General features: G+C 47.5%; 3 protein-coding genes across 3 annotated transcripts in view; 1 reads left to right on the top strand and 2 right to left on the bottom strand.

The window, feature by feature from the left end:
* Positions 1 to 556: 556 nt before the first annotated feature.
* Positions 557 to 11,369, bottom strand: LOC136676904 (G1/S-specific cyclin-E1-like). The gene is made up of 12 exons (XM_066654186.1): positions 10,994 to 11,369; positions 10,538 to 10,591; positions 9,999 to 10,086; positions 5,688 to 5,750; positions 5,396 to 5,550; positions 4,248 to 4,383; positions 3,871 to 4,017; positions 3,424 to 3,519; positions 2,673 to 2,807; positions 2,015 to 2,126; positions 1,771 to 1,928; positions 557 to 1,575 (listed from the first exon to the last, which is right to left on the bottom strand). The coding sequence occupies exons 2-12, from the start codon at positions 10,552 to 10,554 to the stop codon at positions 1,459 to 1,461; spliced, it is 1,224 nt and encodes a 407-aa protein (XP_066510283.1). The 5' UTR covers positions 10,555 to 10,591; positions 10,994 to 11,369; the 3' UTR covers positions 557 to 1,458.
* Positions 11,370 to 11,787: 418 nt separating this feature from the next.
* Positions 11,788 to 17,958, top strand: LOC136677559 (uncharacterized protein F13E9.13, mitochondrial-like). Its single transcript, XM_066655141.1, has 6 exons — positions 11,788 to 12,017; positions 12,403 to 12,485; positions 13,084 to 13,264; positions 13,845 to 13,995; positions 14,606 to 14,733; positions 17,748 to 17,958. Exons 1-6 carry the CDS (start codon positions 11,945 to 11,947, stop codon positions 17,939 to 17,941), a joined length of 810 nt encoding a protein of 269 aa, XP_066511238.1. The 5' UTR covers positions 11,788 to 11,944; the 3' UTR covers positions 17,942 to 17,958.
* A 293-nt stretch (positions 17,959 to 18,251) lies between these two features.
* Positions 18,252 to 23,738, bottom strand: part of LOC136677447 (tumor protein p53-inducible nuclear protein 1-like) — a 9,141-nt gene continuing 3,654 nt past the window's right edge. The window contains exons 2-4 of the mRNA XM_066654972.1: positions 22,051 to 22,204; positions 19,943 to 20,084; positions 18,252 to 19,854 (exon numbers count right to left, since the gene is read on the bottom strand). Of these exons, the coding sequence (XP_066511069.1) occupies positions 19,635 to 19,854; positions 19,943 to 20,084; positions 22,051 to 22,180 (492 nt within the window). The 5' untranslated portion in view covers positions 22,181 to 22,204 and the 3' untranslated portion in view covers positions 18,252 to 19,634. The remainder of the gene's footprint in view (positions 19,855 to 19,942; positions 20,085 to 22,050; positions 22,205 to 23,738) is intronic.

A 23,738-nucleotide genomic window follows, 5' to 3' on the forward strand; every position in this document is an offset into this window, starting at 1 on the left:
GTAATCAGAATAAAACTTAAAAAATAAAAATATAAAACAAGGAATAAACAGAACTTAAAATATATAAATATACACACGCCAGATGGCGCTGTTTCACTGCAGAATTATCAGCGTTATTTATTCTGCAAACACACCCTACGACGGTGTAAACTAATTTTCATGGTTTTATTTCCAACATTAAAAAAATATATATAAAATAAAATAATAATAAAAAAGAGAGAAAAACGTAATCCTTTTATCTTCACTTTGATCTCAGACCGGAGCCCTGCTCTGACTGAATACACCACACAAAACAAGTACAGAGCATGGCACCAAGCAGGACTCCTTAAATCCAGGTAACTTCAGCCCACAGTCAAGTACCGGGGGAGAAAAAAGAACAAAGAAAAACTAAACTCGAGGCTGAAGTTATTTGATTAAATCTGTGGACGATTCAGAAACACGCCAAGTTCAGGATTAAATTTACAAACAAACCCTTCAGTGGAACAAATCCTCAGAAACAAATAAATGCTCCGTGGCTCCGAGGGAAATAAGAGAAATAAGAACAGGAAGTGTGCGTTCAGACTTTTATTTTATAGATTCATAATAAAATACATAAAATGTAGCAGCATCTCATTTTTAAAAACAGAAAAATAATCAGCATTTTGGTAAAAAACGTGGTGACTCAAGGGGTCAATGAAATCTTAGCTTCTGAAGCTGTTAAATCTCACACACACACACACACACACCTCCCTTAGCAGCGGTCAGGACTCTGACGTTTCAGCAGGTGGCTCTGGGTTTGTGTTTCTGGGGAAATATATTTATTTAAAGAATAAAACAAAATAAAGAAAATCCCAACTGAGCCACGAAGCTGATTCAGATCCTGATTTAAAAAAATAAAAGGTTTTAAAAGTAAAGTCTGCAGGTTAATGCTGATCTGTAAAAGGCTTGGCTTGGTTTTAAAGTTAAAGCAGCGCTGTGTAAGTGTGTGCCCCGACTCAGACGCACTGTGGATAAAACCAGGAGAAACATACCCTCAGGATCCAGCGGAGTTTACAACGCGGGGAAAATTAAATTCAGAGACTTGAACGTGTCGAAATATTCTGTAATTAAAAAAAACACAGGCCACTTTTCCCCAAAACGACATACACTTTGTAAATAAACAGTGGCTGGATCCGAATGTGTCCCTCGGCTTTAAACCGTGCAGAACTGTGTTCCCCGCTCAGAACATCCACACGGGGCTCTAGACTGGGGGCAGGGGGGGGGGGGGTGTAGAACAAAGCCTATAACCATAACTTAAACTAATGACTGAACTTAAGCCCAAAGTCCACCTCCGACAGAACCACAGCTGGAACTGCCTTTGGACAGTCATCGACTCTGGGCTCAACTCCTAACCCTGGCTTTGTGGAACACCCCCAGACTGGGTTCTGTATCCTTGGCTGTGTCCCAATCCCAGATGAAAGTGTCTGTGGCGAAGTGAGCTCAGGCGTCGGACCCCTCGGGTTTCTCGCTGCTGGGGGGCGGAGTCAGGACTCCGGAGGGAACAGGGGAACTCCGGCTGCGCTCCAAATCCTCCGCCTTGTACGTCAGCGCCCGCTCCTGAGAAACACAAGCAGAGACCCCTTAGAAACACCCAGCAGTTACAGAGTAGGTACCACACTGCTGTGAGGATCTGATGGTGTTCAGCCCTCTCAATCATCGGTGAGGTCAGGGGTGTAACGGTGTATCAGTTACTATTCTCCTATATACACACTATACTCAGAAGAATCACTGAATCACTGAGTGAGTAATTACCATCCAGTCCAGGTAGGGGGCGTGTGTCTGAATGTTGTGTCTGTCGTCCTCTGAGACGCCTTTAAAAGTTTTTAGAGGAGAACTCCCCACTTCACGGATCGCCATCGCAAACGGAACCATCCACCGGACACAGCGCTCCACGTCGGACCACTTCAGACCTACACACACACACACACACACACACGTCAGTGTAGTGTCTCAGACACCAGAGGGAGCCTGGAACCGAGCGCAGACGGGTCTTTACCTGAGACTCTGATGACCAGCTCCAGAGACGAGAAGTGGAACAAAGCCGACGCGGCCAGGAGCCCGGACGAGAACTCCAGACTCTTAACGTCCAGCACACACAGGTCCAGCAGCTGCAGCCGGAGCAGAACAGAACCGAACATTACACACCGAAGGACGAGCGACACACACTGTGCAGCGACAGATGAGCTACTGTCTCTGACTCTACATCTACAAGGTGGACCAACGAGGGAGGAGCGTGGTGTAAAACTGAACAGCGCTGTCTCTAGAACCCCACGTCTGAAACTGTGTAAAGGTGCTGTGTCCTGCAGTGTGTACCGTGTGCTGTTCTCTCTCTGCACCAGCACCGGCCCTTGTTCAGGCCGCGTATGAGCTCAGGGGGGAGTTAGGACTAGAGCTGTGTGACCTACTGAGGACACACACTAAACACTTCTGTGTGTCGCTGTGGATGAGAACGTCTGCTAAATTCTGAAAATGTAACTAAACAGACGTGGGGTCAAAACAAGCCGAGTTTCACAGTTTAATCAGAATGTTAAATCATTAAAACAGTTTATTTCCACTGGTGAATGAAGGGGTTAATCACAGTCACTGGTTATAGGTGAGAGAGTGAATGAATGAAGGGGTTAAAGGTGAGAGAGTGAATGAGGGGGTAAACGAACCTCTGTGATCTGGACGAAGGTGCTCTGAGGAAACTGGGGGAGCAGCACTTCTCCGAACTCCTTGAGGTACGCCATCTGCAGGTAAATATTCAACCAGGCCACGGGGGTCAGGGGGCTCAGGTTCCAGCTCAGCTCCTGGAGACGAGACGATCTCAATCATCGAGTGAGCGCTACTTTAAAAAGCCCCCCCCACAGTAGAACACAGTTCTGTTTCTTAATGAAACGTCTGTGACCCGCTTTGGTCCAAACCCCACGAGCCCCACAGCAGTGTTCTCCCCCTGTGTAAACAGCCCCTGTTCAGAACGCCCGCTTTCAGCACCTGCTCCTTTAAATGATAATGAGCCGCTCGCTGTTCACCCCGACCCCGAGCGCACAGCAGTGAGGAGCGAGGAGCAGAAGCTCTGGTTTTTAGCCGTTTTCACTCTGTTCTCTTTCTTCTCCGTTTTTACTCAGTGCTCTTATTTCTCCGCGCTCGTTGTGTCTGTTTTGCTGAGTTTAACCTCGTCTTTGCGCTCTCACATAAACACGGGTGCAGCGCTGTGATTGGACAGACTCAGACGAGGGGGCGGGGCCATTCTAAAGTCTCTGCACTTGACGTCAGAAGCGGAGCAGAATCAGAACGACTCGTTTTATCCCGTGTTTTCTGACTTGTTTCACAGTGTGTGGGTTGGTGGACTCCACACTTTAATCTTCACATTAATGAAATAAACTCATGTTTGAAGGAAGCTGGTACAAGTTTAAAAGAGGTTACCTTCATGATGATGACCTCCATGCTGAGGATCTCCTCCTCGGTGCAGGCTCCGTCAGTGACGTACGCAAAATGATGGACCTTTGGAGGGTAGATCTCCTGCAGAGGGAGACGGGGTGAGGTTAGGACCAGAATTCTGACAGGAGTCTGGGGAACACGAGGTTTATAATTCGTTTAAAGAATCAGCCGGTTGCTGGTGAGGTCCCCGGTGATGCCTGGGAGTTCAAGGTCTCTCTGGGTAAGTGGGACTGGCCCTTCCTCCCCTCATCTCAGGGCTCAGTGTCTGTCAGTGTGGGGCATCCTATGTGATGGGGGAGTTAAGCTAACGGCTAACGGCTAACTGTGTTCCACGGTTCCTGTAAACACTAGCCTCTCATCTGGAGAAGCGTAAACGACCATGGACTGGTTCTGGGTTTGATAAAGAGACGGAGTGTGTGTGGAGAGTCGTACCTCCATCTTGGCGGCGATGAACAGGGCGGAGATGCCGATCAGCTGCAGAGTCGTCTTCAGAACGTTTTCCTGCGTCGCCATAAAACGATCAAAATAACACTGGCCCAAATAAAACGTTTCTCTGTGGAGTTTATACACCTCACAAACCTGAGACAAACGAGACGAAATAAAGAGGAGACAGCAGTAGAGAGAGAGAGAGAGAGAAAGAACAATGGGGACAGACAGAAACATTAGCTCCCCTCCTCAGTGATAAACGAGTGACTCACACTCAGACACACCTTCAGCTGCAGGACTCTAAGAACAGTGTGAAGCCTCTGTGCACAGTGCGTTTCTGATTAGATTAAATCAGCACGTGCTAACTTCTCACGTTGACTCACCTCCATAAGCCAATCCAGCAGAATGGCCCTCATCCTGGGCTGAAGGTTCGGGTGTCTGTCCAGGACCTGTGTATCATGAGGGTAGAGCTTATCTTTCTTCAGCAGGTTGTTCCACACGTCGTCTTTACTGCCCCAGCTGCACGTCAGAGGCGAGAGGAACAGAACACACCTCAGTGATGCAGAGATAACGTACAGTTTAATTCAGCTGAGCCGATACATCAGCGGGTAACGCTGGGAACGCCGCTAACACTGACGTATAACTTCACAATTCAACGCTCAGGTAACTGTCACAAAATAAGATGTGGTTAGAAATAAAAACAGATGTCCAATGTTGTCTCTGAACAACTCTGAGAATCTGACGCCTGTAACTCGCTCCAAAACCTGACCTTCTAGCCCTCAGACGGCTCTGCAGGAGAAACCCTCATGCTGCTGTGATAAATAAAGACACATGGGCTCCCAGACCACTGCTTCATCACCACTGACTTCTCAGAACTCGAGCTCATCTCAGAGGGTCCAAAAGACAGTGGACACGTGTGCTGTGGTCAGAGGGGCCCAGGCGTCAGTTTGGTTTAAAATAAAATAGAGCATCCAGACTGTACAGTGAAAGGAGGCATCAGTGTTCAGACGTGGGTGTCCTACATCTGTGAGAAGGCTCCTCTGACGTGGCTTTAGAGAGACACACGCTGCCATCGAGGGGACGTCTTTTTCAGGAAATCCACGGTTGTTTAAGCAGGACGGTGCCAGGCCTCATTCTGCGTGTGCTCCAACAGGGTGTCTCCGTAGACACAGAGTGCGTGAGCAGTCTGCGTCCAGATCTCTCTCCTGTGGTCGTCATGAAGAGGAGAATCAGACGACAGTGACAACGGACTGTGGAGCAGCTGGAGTCTCGTATCGAGAGAGAACTCCACTCACAAACCTGCAGCACTGAGTCTCCTCAGTTCCCAAACGCTGTCACAGCGTCAGTCATGGAAAGGGGATGGAGCTCAGAGGGAAACTCACCTGTGTCTCCACTTTTCTGGAGCGAGCCGCAGGCGTCAGACTCTAGCTGTGTTTATATTTACAGAGTACAGTCCAGTTCAGAGTTTTTCCTGACTTTTTACAGAATTACGACTTTGTTTTGTTTAAATGTAAGAGTGTTAAAGGCTCACCACAGGGGGGGCAGAGGGGAGGGCCGTACGGGGGTGACGTGAATGCTTCGGGACAAGAACTGATTAAATTTCCAGCTGCTCACAGCCCCCTGTCCCTGGGCCTCATCCTGAATCCGACACGGACTCTTACAACTCACACTCGGGTCCCAGCAGGTCTGAGACACACAGAGAGAGAGAGAGAGAGAGAGAGAGAGAGAGAGAGAGAGAGAGACCAAGCTATTAACTAAAAAAAAAACATCCGACTCCTAAACCTCTATCAGATCAGTGCACAGCCCAGTTTTTAACCCCTTACCTGCTGTGGACACTGCTTCTTTTTGGTCATCTCTGTAACATCTGCGTCCAGATCCGGTAAATACTGTGTGAATTGGGGAGGACACAACATACAAAGTGTTAACGTTCAGTTCATTCTTTACACTAAATATCTGCATATTTACAGCTGGGGTTTGGTGTGAACAGCTCTTTTCCAGAGAGTGATCAGAGGAGCAGACAGTGGTGGTGAATGGAAGCAGACGTCTGACTACACTGAGCTCCTCCCAGATCCGTGGTGTGGTCAGAGACACAGAGTGTTTCACTGATGTTCTGGCTTTAAACATCTTAAGCCCCGCACACACAGACCCGGATCTTTTTGAAAACTGGGATCTCCCTCACTCCGCGTTTGATGTTATCCACGTCCAGACGAATACGAAAACAATTGCAATGTGATGCCAGTCCAGTAGGGGGCCATAGTACCTCTTATAGAGAGACATCAAAACACCACGAAGCCTGAGAGAAACAGAAGTTTAATCCCAAATCACTCCATCCTCCCTCTGTAGTGCACTACACACTGAACGACTGAATCTAGATGTTAACAATGCAGTGTATATTTCTAACACACACCATTTCTATTTATTCATCTGTGTGAATCTGAGCTCTAGTGCTGTCTGTGTGTGTACAGTGTAGTTTATGACTGATGTAGTTCACTGTAGAGGGAGAGAGGAGCTGTGTGTGTACAGTGTAGTTTATGACTGATGTAGTTCACTGTAGAGGGAGGCAGGAGCTGTGTGTGTACAGTGTAGTTTATGACTGATGTAGTTCACTGTAGAGGGAGGCAGGAGCTGTGTGTGTACAGTGTAGTTTATGACTGATGTAGTTCACTGTAGAGGGAGGCAGGAGCTGTGTGTGTACAGTGTAGTTTATGACTGATGTAGTTCACTGTAGAGGGAGCGAGGAGCTGTGTGTGTACAGTGTAGTTTGTGACTGATGTAGTTCACTGTAGAGGGAGCGAGGAGCTGTGTGTGTACAGTGTAGTTTATGACTGATGTAGTTCACTGTAGAGGGAGCGAGGAGCTGTGTGTGTACAGTGTAGTTTGTGACTGATGTAGTTCACTGTAGAGGGAGCGAGGAGCTGTGTGTGTACAGTGTAGTTTGTGACTGATGTAGTTCACTGTAGAGGGAGCGAGGAGCTGTGTGTGTACAGTGTAGTTTGTGACTGATGTAGTTCACTGTAGAGGGATCGAGGAGCTGTGTGTGTACAGTGTAGTTTGTGACTGATGTAGTTCACTGTAGAGGGAGGCAGGAGCTGTGTGTGTACAGTGTAGTTTATGACTGATGTAGTTCACTGTAGAGGGAGCGAGGAGCTGTGTGTGTACAGTGTAGTTTGTGACTGATGTAGTTCACTGTAGAGGGAGCGAGGAGCTGTGTGTGTACAGTGTAGTTGGTGACTGATGTAGTTCACTGTAGAGGGAGCGAGGAGCTGTGTGTGTACAGTGTAGTTTGTGACTGATGTAGTTCACTGTAGAGGGAGCGAGGAGCTGTGTGTGTACAGTGTAGTTTGTGACTGATGTAGTTCACTGTAGAGGGAGCGAGGAGCTGTGTGTGTACAGTGTAGTTTGTGACTGATGTAGTTCACTGTAGAGGGAGCGAGGAGCTGTGTGTGTACAGTGTAGTTTGTGACTGACGTAGTTCACTGTAGAGGGAGCGAGGAGCTGTGTGTGTACAGTGTAGTTTATGACTGACGTAGTTCACTGTAGAGGGAGCGAGGAGCTGTGTGTGTACAGTGTAGTTTATGACTGACGTAGTTCACTGTAGAGGGAGCGAGGAGCTGTGTGTGTACAGTGTAGTTTATGACTGACGTAGTTCACTGTAGAGGGAGCGAGGAGCTGTGTGTGTACAGTGTAGTTTATGACTGACGTAGTTCACTGTAGAGGGAGCGAGGAGCTGTGTGTGTACAGTGTAGTTTATGACTGACGTAGTTCACTGTAGAGGGAGCGAGGAGCTGTGTGTGTACAGTGTAGTTGGTGACTGATGTAGTTCACTGTAGAGGGAGTGAGGAGCTGTGTGTGTACAGTGTAGTTTGTGACTGACGTAGTTCACTGTAGAGGGAGCGAGGAGCTGTGTGTGTACAGTGTAGTTTATGACTGATGTAGTTCCCTGTAGAGGGAGTGAGGAGCTGTGTGTGTACAGTGTAGTTTGTGACTGATGTAGTTCACTGTAGAGGGAGTGAGGAGCTGTGTGTGTACAGTGTAGTTTATGACTGATGTAGTTCACTGTAGAGGGAGTGAGGAGCTGTGTGTGTACAGTGTAGTTTATGACTGATGTAGTTCACTGTAGAGGGAGTGAGGAGCTGTGTGTGTACAGTGTAGTTTATGACTGATGTAGTTCACTGTAGAGGGAGAGAGGAGCTGTGTGTGTACAGTGTAGTTTATGACTGATGTAGTTCACTGTAGAGGGAGCGAGGAGCTGTGTGTGTACAGTGTAGTTTATGACTGATGTAGTTCACTGTAGAGGGAGCGAGGAGCTGTGTGTGTACAGTGTAGTTTGTGACTGATGTAGTTCACTGTAGAGGGAGCGAGGAGCTGTGTGTGTACAGTGTAGTTTGTGACTGATGTAGTTCACTGTAGAGGGAGCGAGGAGCTGTGTGTGTACAGTGTAGTTTGTGACTGACGTAGTTCACTGTAGAGGGAGCGAGGAGCTGTGTGTGTACAGTGTAGTTTATGACTGACGTAGTTCACTGTAGAGGGAGCGAGGAGCTGTGTGTGTACAGTGTAGTTTATGACTGACGTAGTTCACTGTAGAGGGAGCGAGGAGCTGTGTGTGTACAGTGTAGTTTATGACTGACGTAGTTCACTGTAGAGGGAGCGAGGAGCTGTGTGTGTACAGTGTAGTTTATGACTGACGTAGTTCACTGTAGAGGGAGCGAGGAGCTGTGTGTGTACAGTGTAGTTTATGACTGACGTAGTTCACTGTAGAGGGAGCGAGGAGCTGTGTGTGTACAGTGTAGTTGGTGACTGATGTAGTTCACTGTAGAGGGAGTGAGGAGCTGTGTGTGTACAGTGTAGTTTGTGACTGACGTAGTTCACTGTAGAGGGAGCGAGGAGCTGTGTGTGTACAGTGTAGTTTATGACTGATGTAGTTCCCTGTAGAGGGAGTGAGGAGCTGTGTGTGTACAGTGTAGTTTGTGACTGATGTAGTTCACTGTAGAGGGAGTGAGGAGCTGTGTGTGTACAGTGTAGTTTATGACTGATGTAGTTCACTGTAGAGGGAGTGAGGAGCTGTGTGTGTACAGTGTAGTTTATGACTGATGTAGTTCACTGTAGAGGGAGTGAGGAGCTGTGTGTGTACAGTGTAGTTTATGACTGATGTAGTTCACTGTAGAGGGAGTGAGGAGCTGTGTGTGTACAGTGTAGTTTATGACTGATGTAGTTCACTGTAGAGGGAGAGAGGAGCTGTGTGTGTACAGTGTAGTTTATGACTGATGTAGTTCACTGTAGAGGGAGCGAGGAGCTGTGTGTGTACAGTGTAGTTTATGACTGATGTAGTTCACTGTAGAGGGAGCGAGGAGCTGTGTGTGTACAGTGTAGTTTGTGACTGATGTAGTTCACTGTAGAGGGAGTTCATTAGGTGAGTCACATTAACCCCACATCACTCTTCCTACCTGCAGCCACCAAAATTCCTGTCGAATCCTCCACCTCAATATTAAAGTAGATGGTGGCCGTTTACGATCCGATCAGAAACCAGCTTCCCCCAACTACAGTTACTCATACCAAGCCCATAACCCAAAGCACCCACTGTATCACTATCACTTTACAGGGGTCATCATATAGACACCCCCCTTGTCAGTGTTTGGCTGAATTAAGACCATAACACTCCAGAACGTTCAACAAATTCTGGCGTTCCAGACGCACCCCCCTCCGAGCCAGCTTTACAGTCCTTTATCCTTTACCATCAACAACCGTACATCCACACCAGCCTCCCTGGTGACTAGGGCTGTACCTAGCCCCACTGGCACCGTTAATGCATGCTCAGTGCCACCGGTTCCATGTGATCTTTACATGCTACACCACTAACAATCACAATAGCACCTCCACAGAGCATTTCCCCAAGTAATCTGTGCTCTCCTTATCCACAACCACTGACTAGACATTTCAGCTGTTTCTGATCACTCCTTCACAAGCTTGACATGGCCCACATGGCTACACATCCTCTCACACCCAGCTCAGTTTTTAAAAATACACAGATCTGTGCGAACGAGCCCAAACCCGAGTTGGAAATGAGACACGGCTCGTCTCGAACGTTAGCCCAGAGTCTGAGCTGCTGTCTGCACCGAATCTAAACGAAAACTCACAATAGCGACGTCTGCTTTTCTTTTCCTGGAGCGGGATGCGGGGTTCTTCTGAGCTTCATCTGCGGTGCCTTTCACGTCTGCGTTCAGCCTGCGCAGAAAGAGCAGAGTTCTGGTTAAAGAGCCCAGACCCTGGGTTTCCTGAGGTCTGTGAGAGACCACTATCCTCTGGGGGACTACCTCCAGTGTGTGTGTGGTTTACACATCCCTCACAAACCTCTCATTAGCTCTGTTTATAAGAGCAGGATATGTAAATGAGCTCTGGTTTGATTGGTTGCCCTCATTCACAGAACAGTAAATGCTCAAACACTCCTTATAACTTCAGCTCAAATGAATGGAGCTGAATATGTAAATGTGATGTTTGTGTGACATCACAAACACAGTTCATGAGAATCCTGTGCTGTGCAACTTTAACATTAAACTCATGACCCCTGCCCCAGGTTAACCCTGTATGTGCCCTTTAAAGCAGATATGTGCATGCTGCTATCGCTAACCATCTACCCCTGTGTTTCCAAGCCACAAAAACAATCCCCAACACTTACACTTCCTCACTGGGCATTATCTCCTCTCTGGGGTCTCTCCTGAGAACAGAGGGTCTGTGAAACACAAGATGAAGGAGTTTATTCACAGGGTTTGGGGCTCTTTCTTCATTTTTGTTCTCAGTACTCCCACCTTCCTCCCTCAGGTACAGGCCACAGTCACAGAGAGAGAGAGAGAGAGAGAGAGAGAGAGAGAGAGAGAGAGAAAGAGAGAGAGAGACCCAGTCGAAGGCCAGACTGAGGGAGACAGAGCAGGAGAAGTGTGTGTTCACAGAGAAATGGAAGACAACAGATGGTTCTCTTTGTTACAAACTGAGGGAAGTGTCTCAGGCTCCAGCCACTGGGAGAGAACATGGCCGAGGAGAGAGAGACAGAGAGAGAGAGAGAGAGAGAGAGAGAAAGCACGAATGTCTTCAGGTGTAGGACATTAAAGTGTTTGATGTTTAAAGTGTCTCTCACCTCACGAAGACCCTCAGAGCAGCTCCAGCGTCTCCTCGCGGCCCCCTCTCTCTCTCACACACCCTCTCCCTGGACTCCAGCTTCTGTTCCACTCTCTCTTTCTCCTCTCCTCTTTCTCTCTCTTTAGTCTCTGCCTTTCTTTGCTTTTATCTCTGTTCCGTGGCTCCCACCGCGCGCCAACTCCACTTTGATCTCCCTCTGTTTGCGCCTGCGTGCGCCTGCGCAGCTCCTCAACACAACTCCAAAACAACCTACAGATGTGTGATTATTTACAATAACATCAATAACATCTAAAAATAAACAAACAAACAGGGAGTCACAGAGCAACGGAGCGCGCGTGCACGAGCCGCTGCCCGTCCCGCGGCGAAAAACTTATTGAGACCGAAAGCGCGTTCACGAGGATTTTGCCGGCAAAAAGGGAGAAAAAAAGATGATGGGGATGGGAGGGCTCGTGACGTCACGGGGCGCGCGCGGAAGAGGCGGGGCGCGCTGGTGGGCGGCGCACGTGGAGCACAACAGGTAAACAAATCAGATCAGAGAGCGAGAGACAGAGAGAGAGAGAGAGAGAAACAGACAGAGGACACAGAGAGAGAGAGAGAGAGAGAGAGAGGGAGAGGGAGAGGGAGAGTGTGAGAGAGAAACAGAGACACACAGAGAGAGAGAAACAGAGACACACAGAGAGAGAGAGAGAGAGAGAGAGAGAGAGGGAGAGTGTGAGAGAGAAACAGACAGACAGAGAGAGAGAAACAGACAGAAACACAGAGAGAGAGTGAGAGAGAAACAGACAGACAGAGAGAGAGAAACAGACAGAGAGACACACAGAGAGAGAGATAGAGAGAGGGAGAGTGTGAGAGAGAAACAGAGACACACAGAGAGAGAGAAACAGAGACACAGAGAGAGAGAGAGAGAGAGACCTTTGTTCAGTCACGTGATTCGGGGAGAGACACAAACATGAAGTTCCTAAAAGTTTTTGAACGTTTAAAGACAAACGTTATTGGAATGATTCATGTTGGAGCTTTACCAGGTACAGAGAGTGTGAGTGTGTGTGTGTGTGAGTGTGTGTGTTTATTATCCATATGTGAAAAGCTATACATCTGACAGACAGACAGACAGTTAACCCTTTAATGTTGTGGTGGTTGATGAGTGTATGTTTAAAATGATTGTTTTGTTTATGTTTTTTTTCAAAACCACACGACTCAGAAGTGTCCGTACATGTGTGTGTGAGTGAATGTGTGAATGTGTGAGTGTGTGTCGCCCTGTGACGAATTGGTGCCCCCTCCAGGGTGTGTTCCCCCCTTGTGTCCAGTGATTCTGGGTAGACTCCAGACCCACCTCCGCCCTGAACTGGATAAGGGCTACAGACAATGAATGAATGAATGAATAATGTTGTGTATGTTGTTGTTGTGTAGGAAGTCCCCTGAGCAGAGCTCCTCTCTCTGAGATTATTGAGACGTCTTGCAGAGAAGCGGAGCAGTACACTCAGGCTGGAGTGGTAATGAATACCAGTCACTCACACACTCACCCAGTCACTCACACATTCACCCAGTCACTCACACATTCACCCAGGCCCTCACACACACACACAGTCACTCTCACACTCACCCAGTCACACACACACACAGTCACTCTCACACTCACCCAGTCATGCACACACTCACCCAGTCACGCACACACTCACTCAGTCACTCACACACTCACCCAGTCACTCACACATTCACCCAGTCACTCAAACACTTACCCAGTCACGCACACATTTAAACCTGTGATCCGGTTCTGAGAGGAGTGTTTAGAGGAGGACCTCTATGTGTGAGTGTGTGTGTGTGGTGTTCCTTTGTGGTTATGTGTGTATCTATGTGAGTGTCTATGTGAGTGTCTATGTGTGTGTGAGAGAGGTGTGAAGGTGTCTGTTGAGTTCCTTTGTGGTTGTGTGTTTGTGTGTGTGTGAGAGAGGTGTGAAAGTGTGTGCAGTTCTCTGTGGTTGTGTGTATGGTGTTCCTTTATGTATGTGTGTGTGGTGTTCCTTTGTTTTTGTGTGTGTGTGAGAGAGAGAGGTGTGAAGGTGTGTGCGGTTCTCTGTGGTTCTCCTGCAGGACGGGCTGCTGGTGGAGAACATGCATGACGTTCCGTACGTGTTTGAGGTGGGTCCGGAGGTGTGTGTGTGTATGACTGCGGTGTGTTCTGCCGTGAGGCGGCTGTGTCCCTCTCTTCCCCTCGGCGTCCAGATCCTGTCCTCAGCAAACCGAGCTGCTCTGGCTACGGCACTGGCATCAGGTACACACTCCGCACAGATACAGGACAGGTACACTACCCCCCCCCCCACCACCACTGCACTGGACTCGAGTACACACTCCGCACAGGTACAGGACAGGTACACAACCCCCCCCCCCCCACCATCACCACTGCACTGGCCTCTGGTACACACTCCGCACAGGTACAGGACAGGTACACAACCCCCCCCCCCCCACCATCACCACTGCACAGGCCTCTGGTACACACTCCGCACAGGTACAGGACAGGTACACAACCCCCCCCCCCCCCCCACCATCACCACTGCACTGGCCTCTAGTACACACTCCGCACAGGTACAGGACAGGTACACTACCCCCTCCCCACACCACCACCACTGCACTGGACTCGAGTACACACTCCGCACAGGTACAGGACAGGTACACAACCCCCCCCCCCCCCCCACCATCACCACTGCACTGGCCTCTGGTACACACTCCGCACAGGTACAGGACAGGTACACTACCCCCTCCCCACACCACCACCACTGCATATCAGTGTTCTGACTGATTCAGGACCAGTTTAAGGTCTTTATTCGTGTTGTGTACGTGTTTCTTTGTTTCAGAGCTGGATTTTGTGCGAGTGGAGGGCTTTGTGTTTTCTCACGTTGCTGATGAAGGCTTATTGAACGCGTGCGCCGGAGACCTGCTCAGATACCGCAGACACATTGGCGCAGAACACGTACAGATCTTCACTGACATCAAGAAGAAACACAGGTCATACCTTGAGGGGAAAGTTATATCACTGGTTACACTGGTGTCATTTAAACTATTTTAAAATATTCAATTTACTTTAATCTACAGGTCATTTATATGGATGCACCACATACTCACATAGTGAGTACATTAGTGGTACATTAGTATATAGGAGGGGGTACATTAGTATATGGGAGAGGGAAAACTTTTCAAGATGGGTGCTGACCTTGGCGGCCATTTTGAAGTCTGCCATTTTGGATCCAACTTTTGTTTTTTCAATTGGAAGAGGGTCATGTGACACATCAAACTTATTGGGAATTTCACAAGAAAAATGTGTGTGCTTGGTTTTAATGTAACTTTATTCTTTCATGAGTTATTTACAAGTTTCTGAGCACTTATTGTCAATGCAGCCCTCTTCTCCCACTCTTCACACACTGTAATATATTTGAATGTAATTTAATATGCGTTAATATAATGTAATATAATTGAGCATAATGTAATACACAGTAAAACACTTTTTTAAGAAATAGTAAATGAAAAACTCTAATTTGTTTGAGAGTATTTATTTTATTGATCAATTAAATTTACATGCTTTTGTGTGTGTGTGTGTGTGTGTGTGTGTGTGTAACAGTGCTCATGCTCTGACGGCTGATGTTAGCTTGGCTGAAACCGCTCGAGCGGCGGAGTTTTTCCTGTCGGACGGTTTAATAATCACCGGCACCGCTACAGGAGTCCAGACCGACCCCGAGGAGCTGAGAGGTCACTCAGACCGGCCTTTAATCTTGTTTACTTCATTTGAATGTTATAATTATATTACATTAATTGTCTTTATTTAATCCTGTTTATTTAATTCTGTTAATCTGATCCTGTTTATCCGGCTGCTTGCTGTAGTTGTCGACACCGCTGTTCCCCTCTGTGGCAGAATAGGGTTTGATTCCCAGCTCGGGCAGGAGCACATTAAAGGGAACATCTACGATTGTGGGGAAACGGAGCTCTAAGCACCATGTATTTTTAGGTGGAGCGGTGTGTGTGAGTAAGAAGCAACTGTATCTTTTAAGGTGGAGCGGTGTGTGTGAGTAAGAAGCGCCTGTATCTTTTAATGTGGAGCGGTGTGTGTGAGTGAGTAGCGACTGTATCTTTTAAGGTGGAGCAGTGTGTGTGAGTAAGAAGCGACTGTATCTTTTAAGGTGGAGCGGTGTGTGTGAGTAAGAAGCGACTGTATATTTTAAGGTGGAGCGGTGTGTGTGAGTAAGAAGCGACTGTATATTTTAAGGTGGAGCGGTGTGTGTGAGTAAGAAGCGACTGTATCTTTTAAGGTGGAGCGGTGTGTGTGAGTAAGAAGCGACTGTATCTTTTAAGGTGGAGCGGTGTGTGTGAGTAAGAAGCGACTGTATCTTTTAAGGTGGAGCGGTGTGTGTGAGTAAGAAGCGACTGTATCTTTTAAGGTGGAGCGGTGTGTGTGAGTAAGAAGCGCCTGTATCTTTTAATGTGGAGCGGTGTGTGTGAGTGAGTAGCGACTGTATCTTTTAAGGTGGAGCAGTGTGTGTGAGTAAGAAGCGACTGTATCTTTTAAGGTGGAGCGGTGTGTGTGAGTAAGAAGCGACTGTATCTTTTAAGGTGGAGTGCTGTGTGTGAGTAAGAAGCGACTGTATCTTTTAATGTGGAGTGGTGTGTGTGAGTAAGAAGCCACTGTATCTTTTAAGGTGGAGTGGTGTGTGTGAGTAAGAAGCGACTGTATCTTTTAAGGTGAAGCGGTGTGTGTGAGTAAAAAGTGGCAGTATCTTTTAAGGTGGAGCGGTGTGTGAGAGTAAGAAGCGACTGTATCTTTTAAGGTGGAGTGGTGTGTGTGAGTAAGAAGCGACTGTGTCTTTTAATGTGGAGCGGTGTGTGTGAGTAAGAAACGACTGTATCTTTTAAGGTGGAGCGTTGTGTGTGAGTAAGAAGCGACTGTATCTTTTAAGGTGGAGCGGTGTGTGTGAGTAAGAAGCGACTGTATCTTTTAAGGTGGAGCGGTGTGTGTGAGTAAGAAGTGACTGTATCTTTTAAGGTGGAGCGGTGTGTGTGAGTAAGAAGTGATTGTATCTTTTAAGGTGGAGCAGTGTGTGTGAGTAAGAAGCGACTGTATCTTTTAAGGTGGAGCGGTGTGTGTGAGTAAGAAGTGACTGTATCTTTTAAGGTGGAGCGGTGTGTGTGAGTAAGAAGCGACTGTATCTTTTAAGGTGGAGCGGTGTGTGTGAGTAAGAAGCGACTGTATCTTTTAAGGTGGAGCGGTGTGTGTGAGTAAGAAGCGACTGTATCTTTTAAGGTGGAGTGCTGTGTGTGAGTAAGAAGCGACTGTATCTTTTAATGTGGAGTGGTGTGTGTGAGTAAGAAGCCACTGTATCTTTTAAGGTGGAGTGCTGTGTGTGAGTAAGAAGCGACTGTATCTTTTAAGGTGAAGCGGGGTGTGTGAGTAAGAAGCGACTGTATCTTTTAAGGTGGAGCGGTGTGTGTGAGTAAGAAGTGACTGTATCTTTTAAAGTGGAGCGGTGTGTGTGAGTAAGAAGTGATTGTATCTTTTAAGGTGGAGCAGTGTGTGTGAGTAAGAAGCGACTGTATCTTTTAAGGTGGAGCGGTGTGTGTGAGTAAGAAGCGACTGTATCTTTTAAGGTGGAGCGGTGTGTGTGAGTAAGAAGCGACTGTATCTTTTAAGGTGGAGCGGTGTGTGTGAGTAAGAAGCGACTGTATCTTGTTGATGTCTGAAGTGTAAATTGTCTGTAAGTGTTTATTCACTGTTTGAATTCCCACAGAAACTCATGTGTAACTCGAGCTGTTTAGTTTTGTAGCACTTTCGCTCTGTGTTTACTTTCATGCAGTTAGCGCTCTCCTGAATTTAGAGTCAGTTCCACCTTAAGTAATGTAACTGTAACAGCAGAAATAAGTCAGTGTGACCCCCCTATGGAGCAGGAATAGAGCAACATCCTCATCTCGGTCGGTGCTTTTCAGCGTTTGGAGTCTCTCCGTTGTCTAAAAACCTCCAGATGGCGTTTTTCTGCCGTGAGCAGAGAGAGAGAAAGACTAGCACCGGACCCAGACACTTTGTTTTTTTACCCATTTACAGACACTGGGGCTTCGTAAACACATTAGAGTGGTTTCCAGAGCAAACTGACTGCAGAGCAGCACATGGAGAGGAGACATGGTGCTGGGGTGGCTGTTGAGTCCTAGTGACCGTGGGGTCTGAGAGCTCCTGCTGCTGTAGGTGTTTGTAAACAGTCCGAGGTCACAGAAACGGTCTGAGCTACTTTTAGCTTTGAACGCTTGGAAACTCAATCCCAGCATGCCTTTCAGCAGAGGACTCTGACCCAGACACTTATGATCTGGCACCTACCCCGGAATTTACTGCCCCAGCCCCCACCCCCACTGTACAACTGTACACAGCAGAACACACAGGAAAAATACAATAAAATACAGTAGAATTCCAGAAAATGCATTAAAACGGTGAAATGTAAATACAAATACTGCAAATCCAGTGTTTAGTTTCCTTTACTCAGTTTATTAAATAATTTCGTCTTTCGCAGAAACATGGAGTGAATGCAGTGGCAATGAGGTTATCCACTACTCTCTCAACCCCCCCACCACCCCCCCCCGCCCCTGAGTCTCTGCCGGGTCCAGGCCGCTCGCTACACCCCTGGCCAGCGCTGAAATACATTTAATACCAGTGTGTGTTTGCTGTGTCTCTTTTACAACAGACTGATGTTTGTGTTGTTTCATTAATCCGTGATTATTCTTTCCAGTGGTTGCCAGATCTGTAAAACTCCCCGTTCTGATTGGCTCTGGAGTGACCTACGACAACGTGGAGAATTATGTAGACGCCAACGCGCTGATAATAGGTTCCCACTTTAAAAAAGACGGACGCTGGGAAAACGGCGTGGATCCGGACAGAGTGCAGAGGTTCATGGAGAAAATACACGAACTCCGGGACGGTTAAAGAGCCCAGAACAAGGAAAACAGGATCAACATTTAAGCCTTGATATGAATCATTCTACAGTCTGTTTATGGAAATAAAGCTGTGTGTTATTGAAAGTTCTTGTGATTTACTGTAACATGGTGTTTATGTCTCGCTCTTCAGACGCCTCTGTGGAACCCAAACCCAGAGACGGTGTATGAGCCCAGTTACAGAACTTGTTCCTGACGCCGACTGAGGGAACACTTTCAGAGTAAAATGAATCACACCACGGTGTAGCACCAAAACATCTTTATTCAGCATTTTTTTTAAAGATTTTATCAAATGATCTCAGATACAAAACACTTGGTGTATTTACAGAATCAGTTCAAACACAGACGAGGATCTAAAAGAGCAAACGACTAGTAAAATGATCAAAAACAACACAACAGCTTTCGCTTCAGCACCGAGCCACTGGTTTCCTCCTTAAACTCCATCTAAAACACCGCTGTCCTGCGTCTGTCTCGTAATAAATCTTCTGTTTTACTAAGAACCTAACTTTACCGTCTAAAGCGAAACTAAAATAAAGCTCCTGTTCTGTACTTTAATTACCGTCGGACCAGAGAGTCCACCGCCCACGTCCCTCAGGCTGAGGTCAGGAGTCAGAGAGTACAGAGTGTACTGAGACACGGAGATGGCTTTTTACAGTGACCATAGTTGTGTTCAGTCTGTTCTGAGGTCAGTAAATTGAGTATAAAAAAGAATTTTGTTAGTAAATATGCAGAAACTATTGGTGCTTTTCCACTGCAGGGTCCCTACCCTCCTCCACTGGACTCCATTGGTCTCTCCTCCTCCACCAGGTGAATCAGGTCCTGGTTCTGGAAGCGGGTTCTTGTTTAGTGGCTGTTCTCTCGTGGTTCAGAGCGAGTCGAGTAGGGACTAAACCGTGGCGTGTAAACCTTGCAGAGCGCTGATCGTCCAGAGAGAGTCGTCACTCTACGCCACGCAACGCAGACGACCAGCACCAACTCTCCATCTGTAAAATCTCCAGCTGCAGCAGAGATCACGTTTGTTTTTATCCGACTCACGACGGCAGCTCGTAAAATGACGCCGTGGTCTTTTGAAGAGGTTCAAACGCTCCTTGGATCGGTGGCCGACGAAAGAATCCAGCGAGAGCTGGACGCTGCAACAAGGAAGGAACAAACTCTACTGATCTGTCTGAACTGATGACGGAGCTGTGTTCAGTCCCAAACAACAACAACACGCCAATACACCATGAGTAAACACCGCCTCTGCTCCCCTTAGAGATGGGGTTAGGACGCCTGGAGCAACCAGGGACCAATCAGAGAGTAGAGTCCAGTAGAGAAGGGACCACGCACTGGAAAAGCACCAGTGGGCTGTTTAAAATAAGCTAGTGGTGGTCACTCTGTTCTGAGGTTAGTTTCTGACGTTTTATTGAGATTATAATGAGTAAACTAAGAGGAAATTAGATGTAAATAACTGTACAGACTCTGAATCGACTGATTAAAGTAACTGTAGCTGTGGTCAGTCTGTTCTGAGGTCAGTATTTTGAGGATAGATCAAGAGCATATTTAGAATAACACAAGTTTAATCTGTCAGTAATTGTACAGACACTGAGTGGCCTGATTAAAGTGACCATAGCTGTGGTCAGTCTGTTCTGAGGTCAGTATATTGTGAGTACGTTGAGATTATGTTGAGTAAAGTAATGCAGTAGGTGTCAGTAGTTGTACGGACGCTGAGTGGGCTGTTTAAAGTGACCGTAGCGGCGGTCAGTCGGAGAGAAACGTGTATTGACGAGGTTCTGCCTGTGGAGGGCGCCACGGCTCAGTGTTTTACGTTCCATGTGACACTTGGAGCGCTGCAGTGAGAGCAGAACAGAGAGAGAACCTCCACACTCCGATACACACCAGGAAACGGGACGCCTCACCACCACAGACCTGGACACACACACACACACACACACAGGGTCAGGACTGATGAGCGTGAGCAGTGGTTATTATGATGTGATTGTGATGTGACGCTGACCTGGGAGAGTCCTCCTCCTCCTCCTCCTCCTCCTCCTGCTCCTCTTGGTTCCGGCGGTGAAGCTGGTACACAGACATGCTGGGGTGTTCTATCAGCAGGTTCTCCAGAGGATCCTCCTCCAACAGAACCCCAGAACGGTTCTCTACACACAACACACATAAGACACTGCCCTTTAACCTTTAACCAGTTCTGTCTCTGTACTACAGCTCCTCACCCTCCTCATGCTGCCATCGGAAACATCACAGCACTAGAACCTCATATTAGAACCAACATTAACCCCTTTCTAACAAGAACCTGTTCTCTTCTTGATTCTTAACAATTTGGTTCTCTCCAGTGAACAGGACCCCTGCGTTTCCACCAGAACCAAGAAAAGAGAGGGAACAGGGAGAGAAAACAGTGAGAGAAAAGAGTGAGAACAGAGAGAGAAAAGAGTGAGAACAGAGAGAGAAAACAGTGAGAGAAAAGAGTGAGAACAGAAAGAGAAAAGAGTGAGAACAGAAAGAGAAAATAGTGAGAACAGAAAGAGAAAACAGTGAGAGAAAAGAGTGAGAAGAGTTAGAAAGAACAAGTGAGAACAGAGAGAGAAAACAGTGAGAACAGAGAGAGAACAGTGAGAAATGAAGGAATAGAGAGAAAACAGTGAAAACAGAGTGAACACAGATAGAACAGAGAGAGAAAAGTGAGAACAGAAAGGGAACAGTGAGAAAATAGAGAGAACAGTGAAAACAAAGAAAACAGTGAGAGAATAGAGAACAGTGAGAAAATAGAGAGAACAGTGAAAACAAAGAAAACAGTGAGAGAATAGAGAACAGTGAGAACAGAGAGAGAACGGTGAGAGAACAGTAAGAACAGAAAGAGAATAGTAAGAACAGAGTGAGAACAGTGAGAGAAGAGTGGGAATAAAGTGAGCAGAGAGAGAACAGTGAGAACAGAGAGGGAACAGAGAGAGAACAGAGAGAGAACGGTGAGAACAGAGAGAGAACAGTAAGAACAGAGAGAGAACGGTGAGAACAGAGAGAGAACAGTAAGAACAGAGAGAGAACGGTGAGAACAGAGAGAGAACAGTAAGAACACAGAGAGAATGGCGAGAACAGAGAGAGAACAGTAAGAACAGAGAGAGTACAGAGTGAACAGAGAGAGAACAGAGAGAGAACAGAGAGAGAACGGTGAGAACAGAGAGAGAACGGTTAGAACAGAGAGAGAACGGTTAGAACAGAGAGAGAACAGTAAGAACAGAGAGAGAACGGTGAGAACAGAGAGAGAACAGTAAGAACAGAGAGAGAACAGTAAGAACAGAGAGAGAACGGTGAGAGAACAGTAAGAACAGACAGAGAACAGAGAGAGAACAGTAAGAACAGAGAGAGAACGGTGAGAACAGAGAGAGAACAGAGAGAGAACAGTAAGAACAGAGAGAGAACGGTGAGAACAGAGAGAGAACAGTAAGAACAGAGAGAGAACAGTAAGAACAGAGAGAGAACGGTGAGAACAGAGAGAGAACGGTGAGAACAGAGAGAGAACAGAGAGAGAACAGTAAGAACAGAGAGAGAACGGTGAGAACAGAGAGAGAACAGTAAGAACAGAGAGAGAACAGTAAGAACAGAGAGAGAACGGTGAGAGAACAGTAAGAACAGAGAGGGAACAGAGAGAGAACAGTAAGAACAGAGAGAGAACTGTGAGAACAGAGAGAGAACGGTGAGAACAGAGAGAGAACAGTAAGAACAGAGAGAGAATGGTGAGAACAGAGAGAGAACAGTAAGAACAGAGAGAGAATGGTGAGAACAGAGAGAGAACAGTAAGAACAGAGAGAGTACAGAGTGAACAGAGAGAGAACGGTGAGAACAGAGAGAGAACAGAGAGAGAACGGTGAGAGAACAGTAAGAACAGAGAGAGTACAGAGTGAACAGAGAGAGAACGGTGAGAACAGAGAGAGAACAGAGAGAGAACGGTGAGAGAACAGTAAGAACAGAGAGAGAACGGTGAGAACAGAGAGAGAACAGAGAGAGAACAAACTTTTCTGGTTCAGGAACCTGTTTATGTGTAAACACACAGAGTGGTTCCTGAAGATGATTAAAGCGGTGCATTTGGGGGTGAATCAGTCCTGTGTTTACCCTGAATATTAATGATGACCCACTCTCCATCTTCAAACTCAAACACCTCCTGGCATCCCTCCGTCTCCACGGCAACCTCAGCATCATCAGCACCACCCAGGACCTGAGCCAAGATTCTCCCGATCATCATCGTTTATGGGAAAGGAACAGGAATCTGTGAACAACAAACCACCATCATCATCATTAGTGAGGGTCCAGACCCCATCACTCCAGAGAACACAGTTCCACTGTTCCACAGACCAGAGGAACTCCATCACTCCAGAGAACACAGTTCCACTGTTCCACACACCAGAGGAACTCCATCACTCCAGAGAACACAGTTCCACTGTTCCACACACCAGAGGAACCCCATCACTCCAAGGAGCACAGTTCCACTGTTCCACACACCAGAGAAACTCCATCACTCCAGAGAACACAGTTCCACTGTTCCACACACCAGAGGAACTCCATCACTCCAGAGAACACAGTTCCACTGTTCCACACACCAGAGGAACCCCATCACTCCAGAGAACACAGTTCCACTGTTCCACACACCAGAGGAACCCCATCACTCCAGAGAACACAGTTCCACTGTTCCACACACCAGAGGAACCCCATCACTCCAGAGAACACAGTTCCACTGTTCCACACACCAGAGGAACTCCATCACTCCAGAGAACACAGTTCCACTGTTCCACACACCAGAGGATCCCCATCACTCCAAGGAGCACAGTTCCACTGTTCCACACACCAGAGGAATCCCATCACTCCAGAGAACACAGTTCCACTGTTCCACACACCAGAGGAACTCCATCACTCCAAAGAACACAGTTCCACTGTTCCACACACCAGAGGAACCCCATCACTCCAGAGAACACAGTTCCACTGTTCCACACACCAGAGGAACTCCATCACTCCAGAGAACACAGTTCCACTGTTCCACACACCAGAGGATCCCCATCACTCCAAGGAGCACAGTTCCACTGTTCCACACACCAGAGGAATCCCATCACTCCAGAGAACACAGTTCCACTGTTCCACACACCAGAGGAACTCCATCACTCCAGAGAACACAGTTCCACTGTTCCACACACCAGAGGAACTCCATCACTCCAGAGAACACAGTTCCACTGTTCCACACACCAGAGGATCCCCATCACTCCAAGGAGCACAGTTCCACTGTTCCACACACCAGAGGAACCCCATCACTCCAGAGAACACAATTCCACTGTTCCACACACCAGAGGAACCCCATCACTCCAGAGAACACAGTTCCACTGTTCCACACACCAGAGGAACCCCATCGCTCCAGAGAACACAGTTCCACACACCAGAGGAACCCCATCGCTCCAGAGAACACAGTTCCACTGTTCCACACACCAGAGGAACCCCATCGCTCCAGAGAACACAGTTCCACTGTTCCACACACCAGAGGAACCCCATCGCTCCAGAGAACACAGTTCCACTGTTCCACACACCAGAGGAACCCCATCGCTCCAGAGAACACAGTTCCACTGTTCCACACACCAGAGGAACCCCATCGCTCCAGAGAACACAGTTCCACTGTTCCACACACCAGAGGAACCCCATCGCTCCAGAGAACACAGTTCCACTGTTCCACACACCAGAGGAACCCCATCGCTCCAGAGAACACAGTTCCACTGTTCCACACACCAGAGGAACCCCATCGCTCCAGAGAACACAGTTCC

The sequence above is a fragment of the Hoplias malabaricus genome, chromosome X2, assembly GCF_029633855.1.
Source record: "Hoplias malabaricus isolate fHopMal1 chromosome X2, fHopMal1.hap1, whole genome shotgun sequence".
Lineage (NCBI taxonomy): Eukaryota > Metazoa > Chordata > Actinopteri > Characiformes > Erythrinidae > Hoplias > Hoplias malabaricus.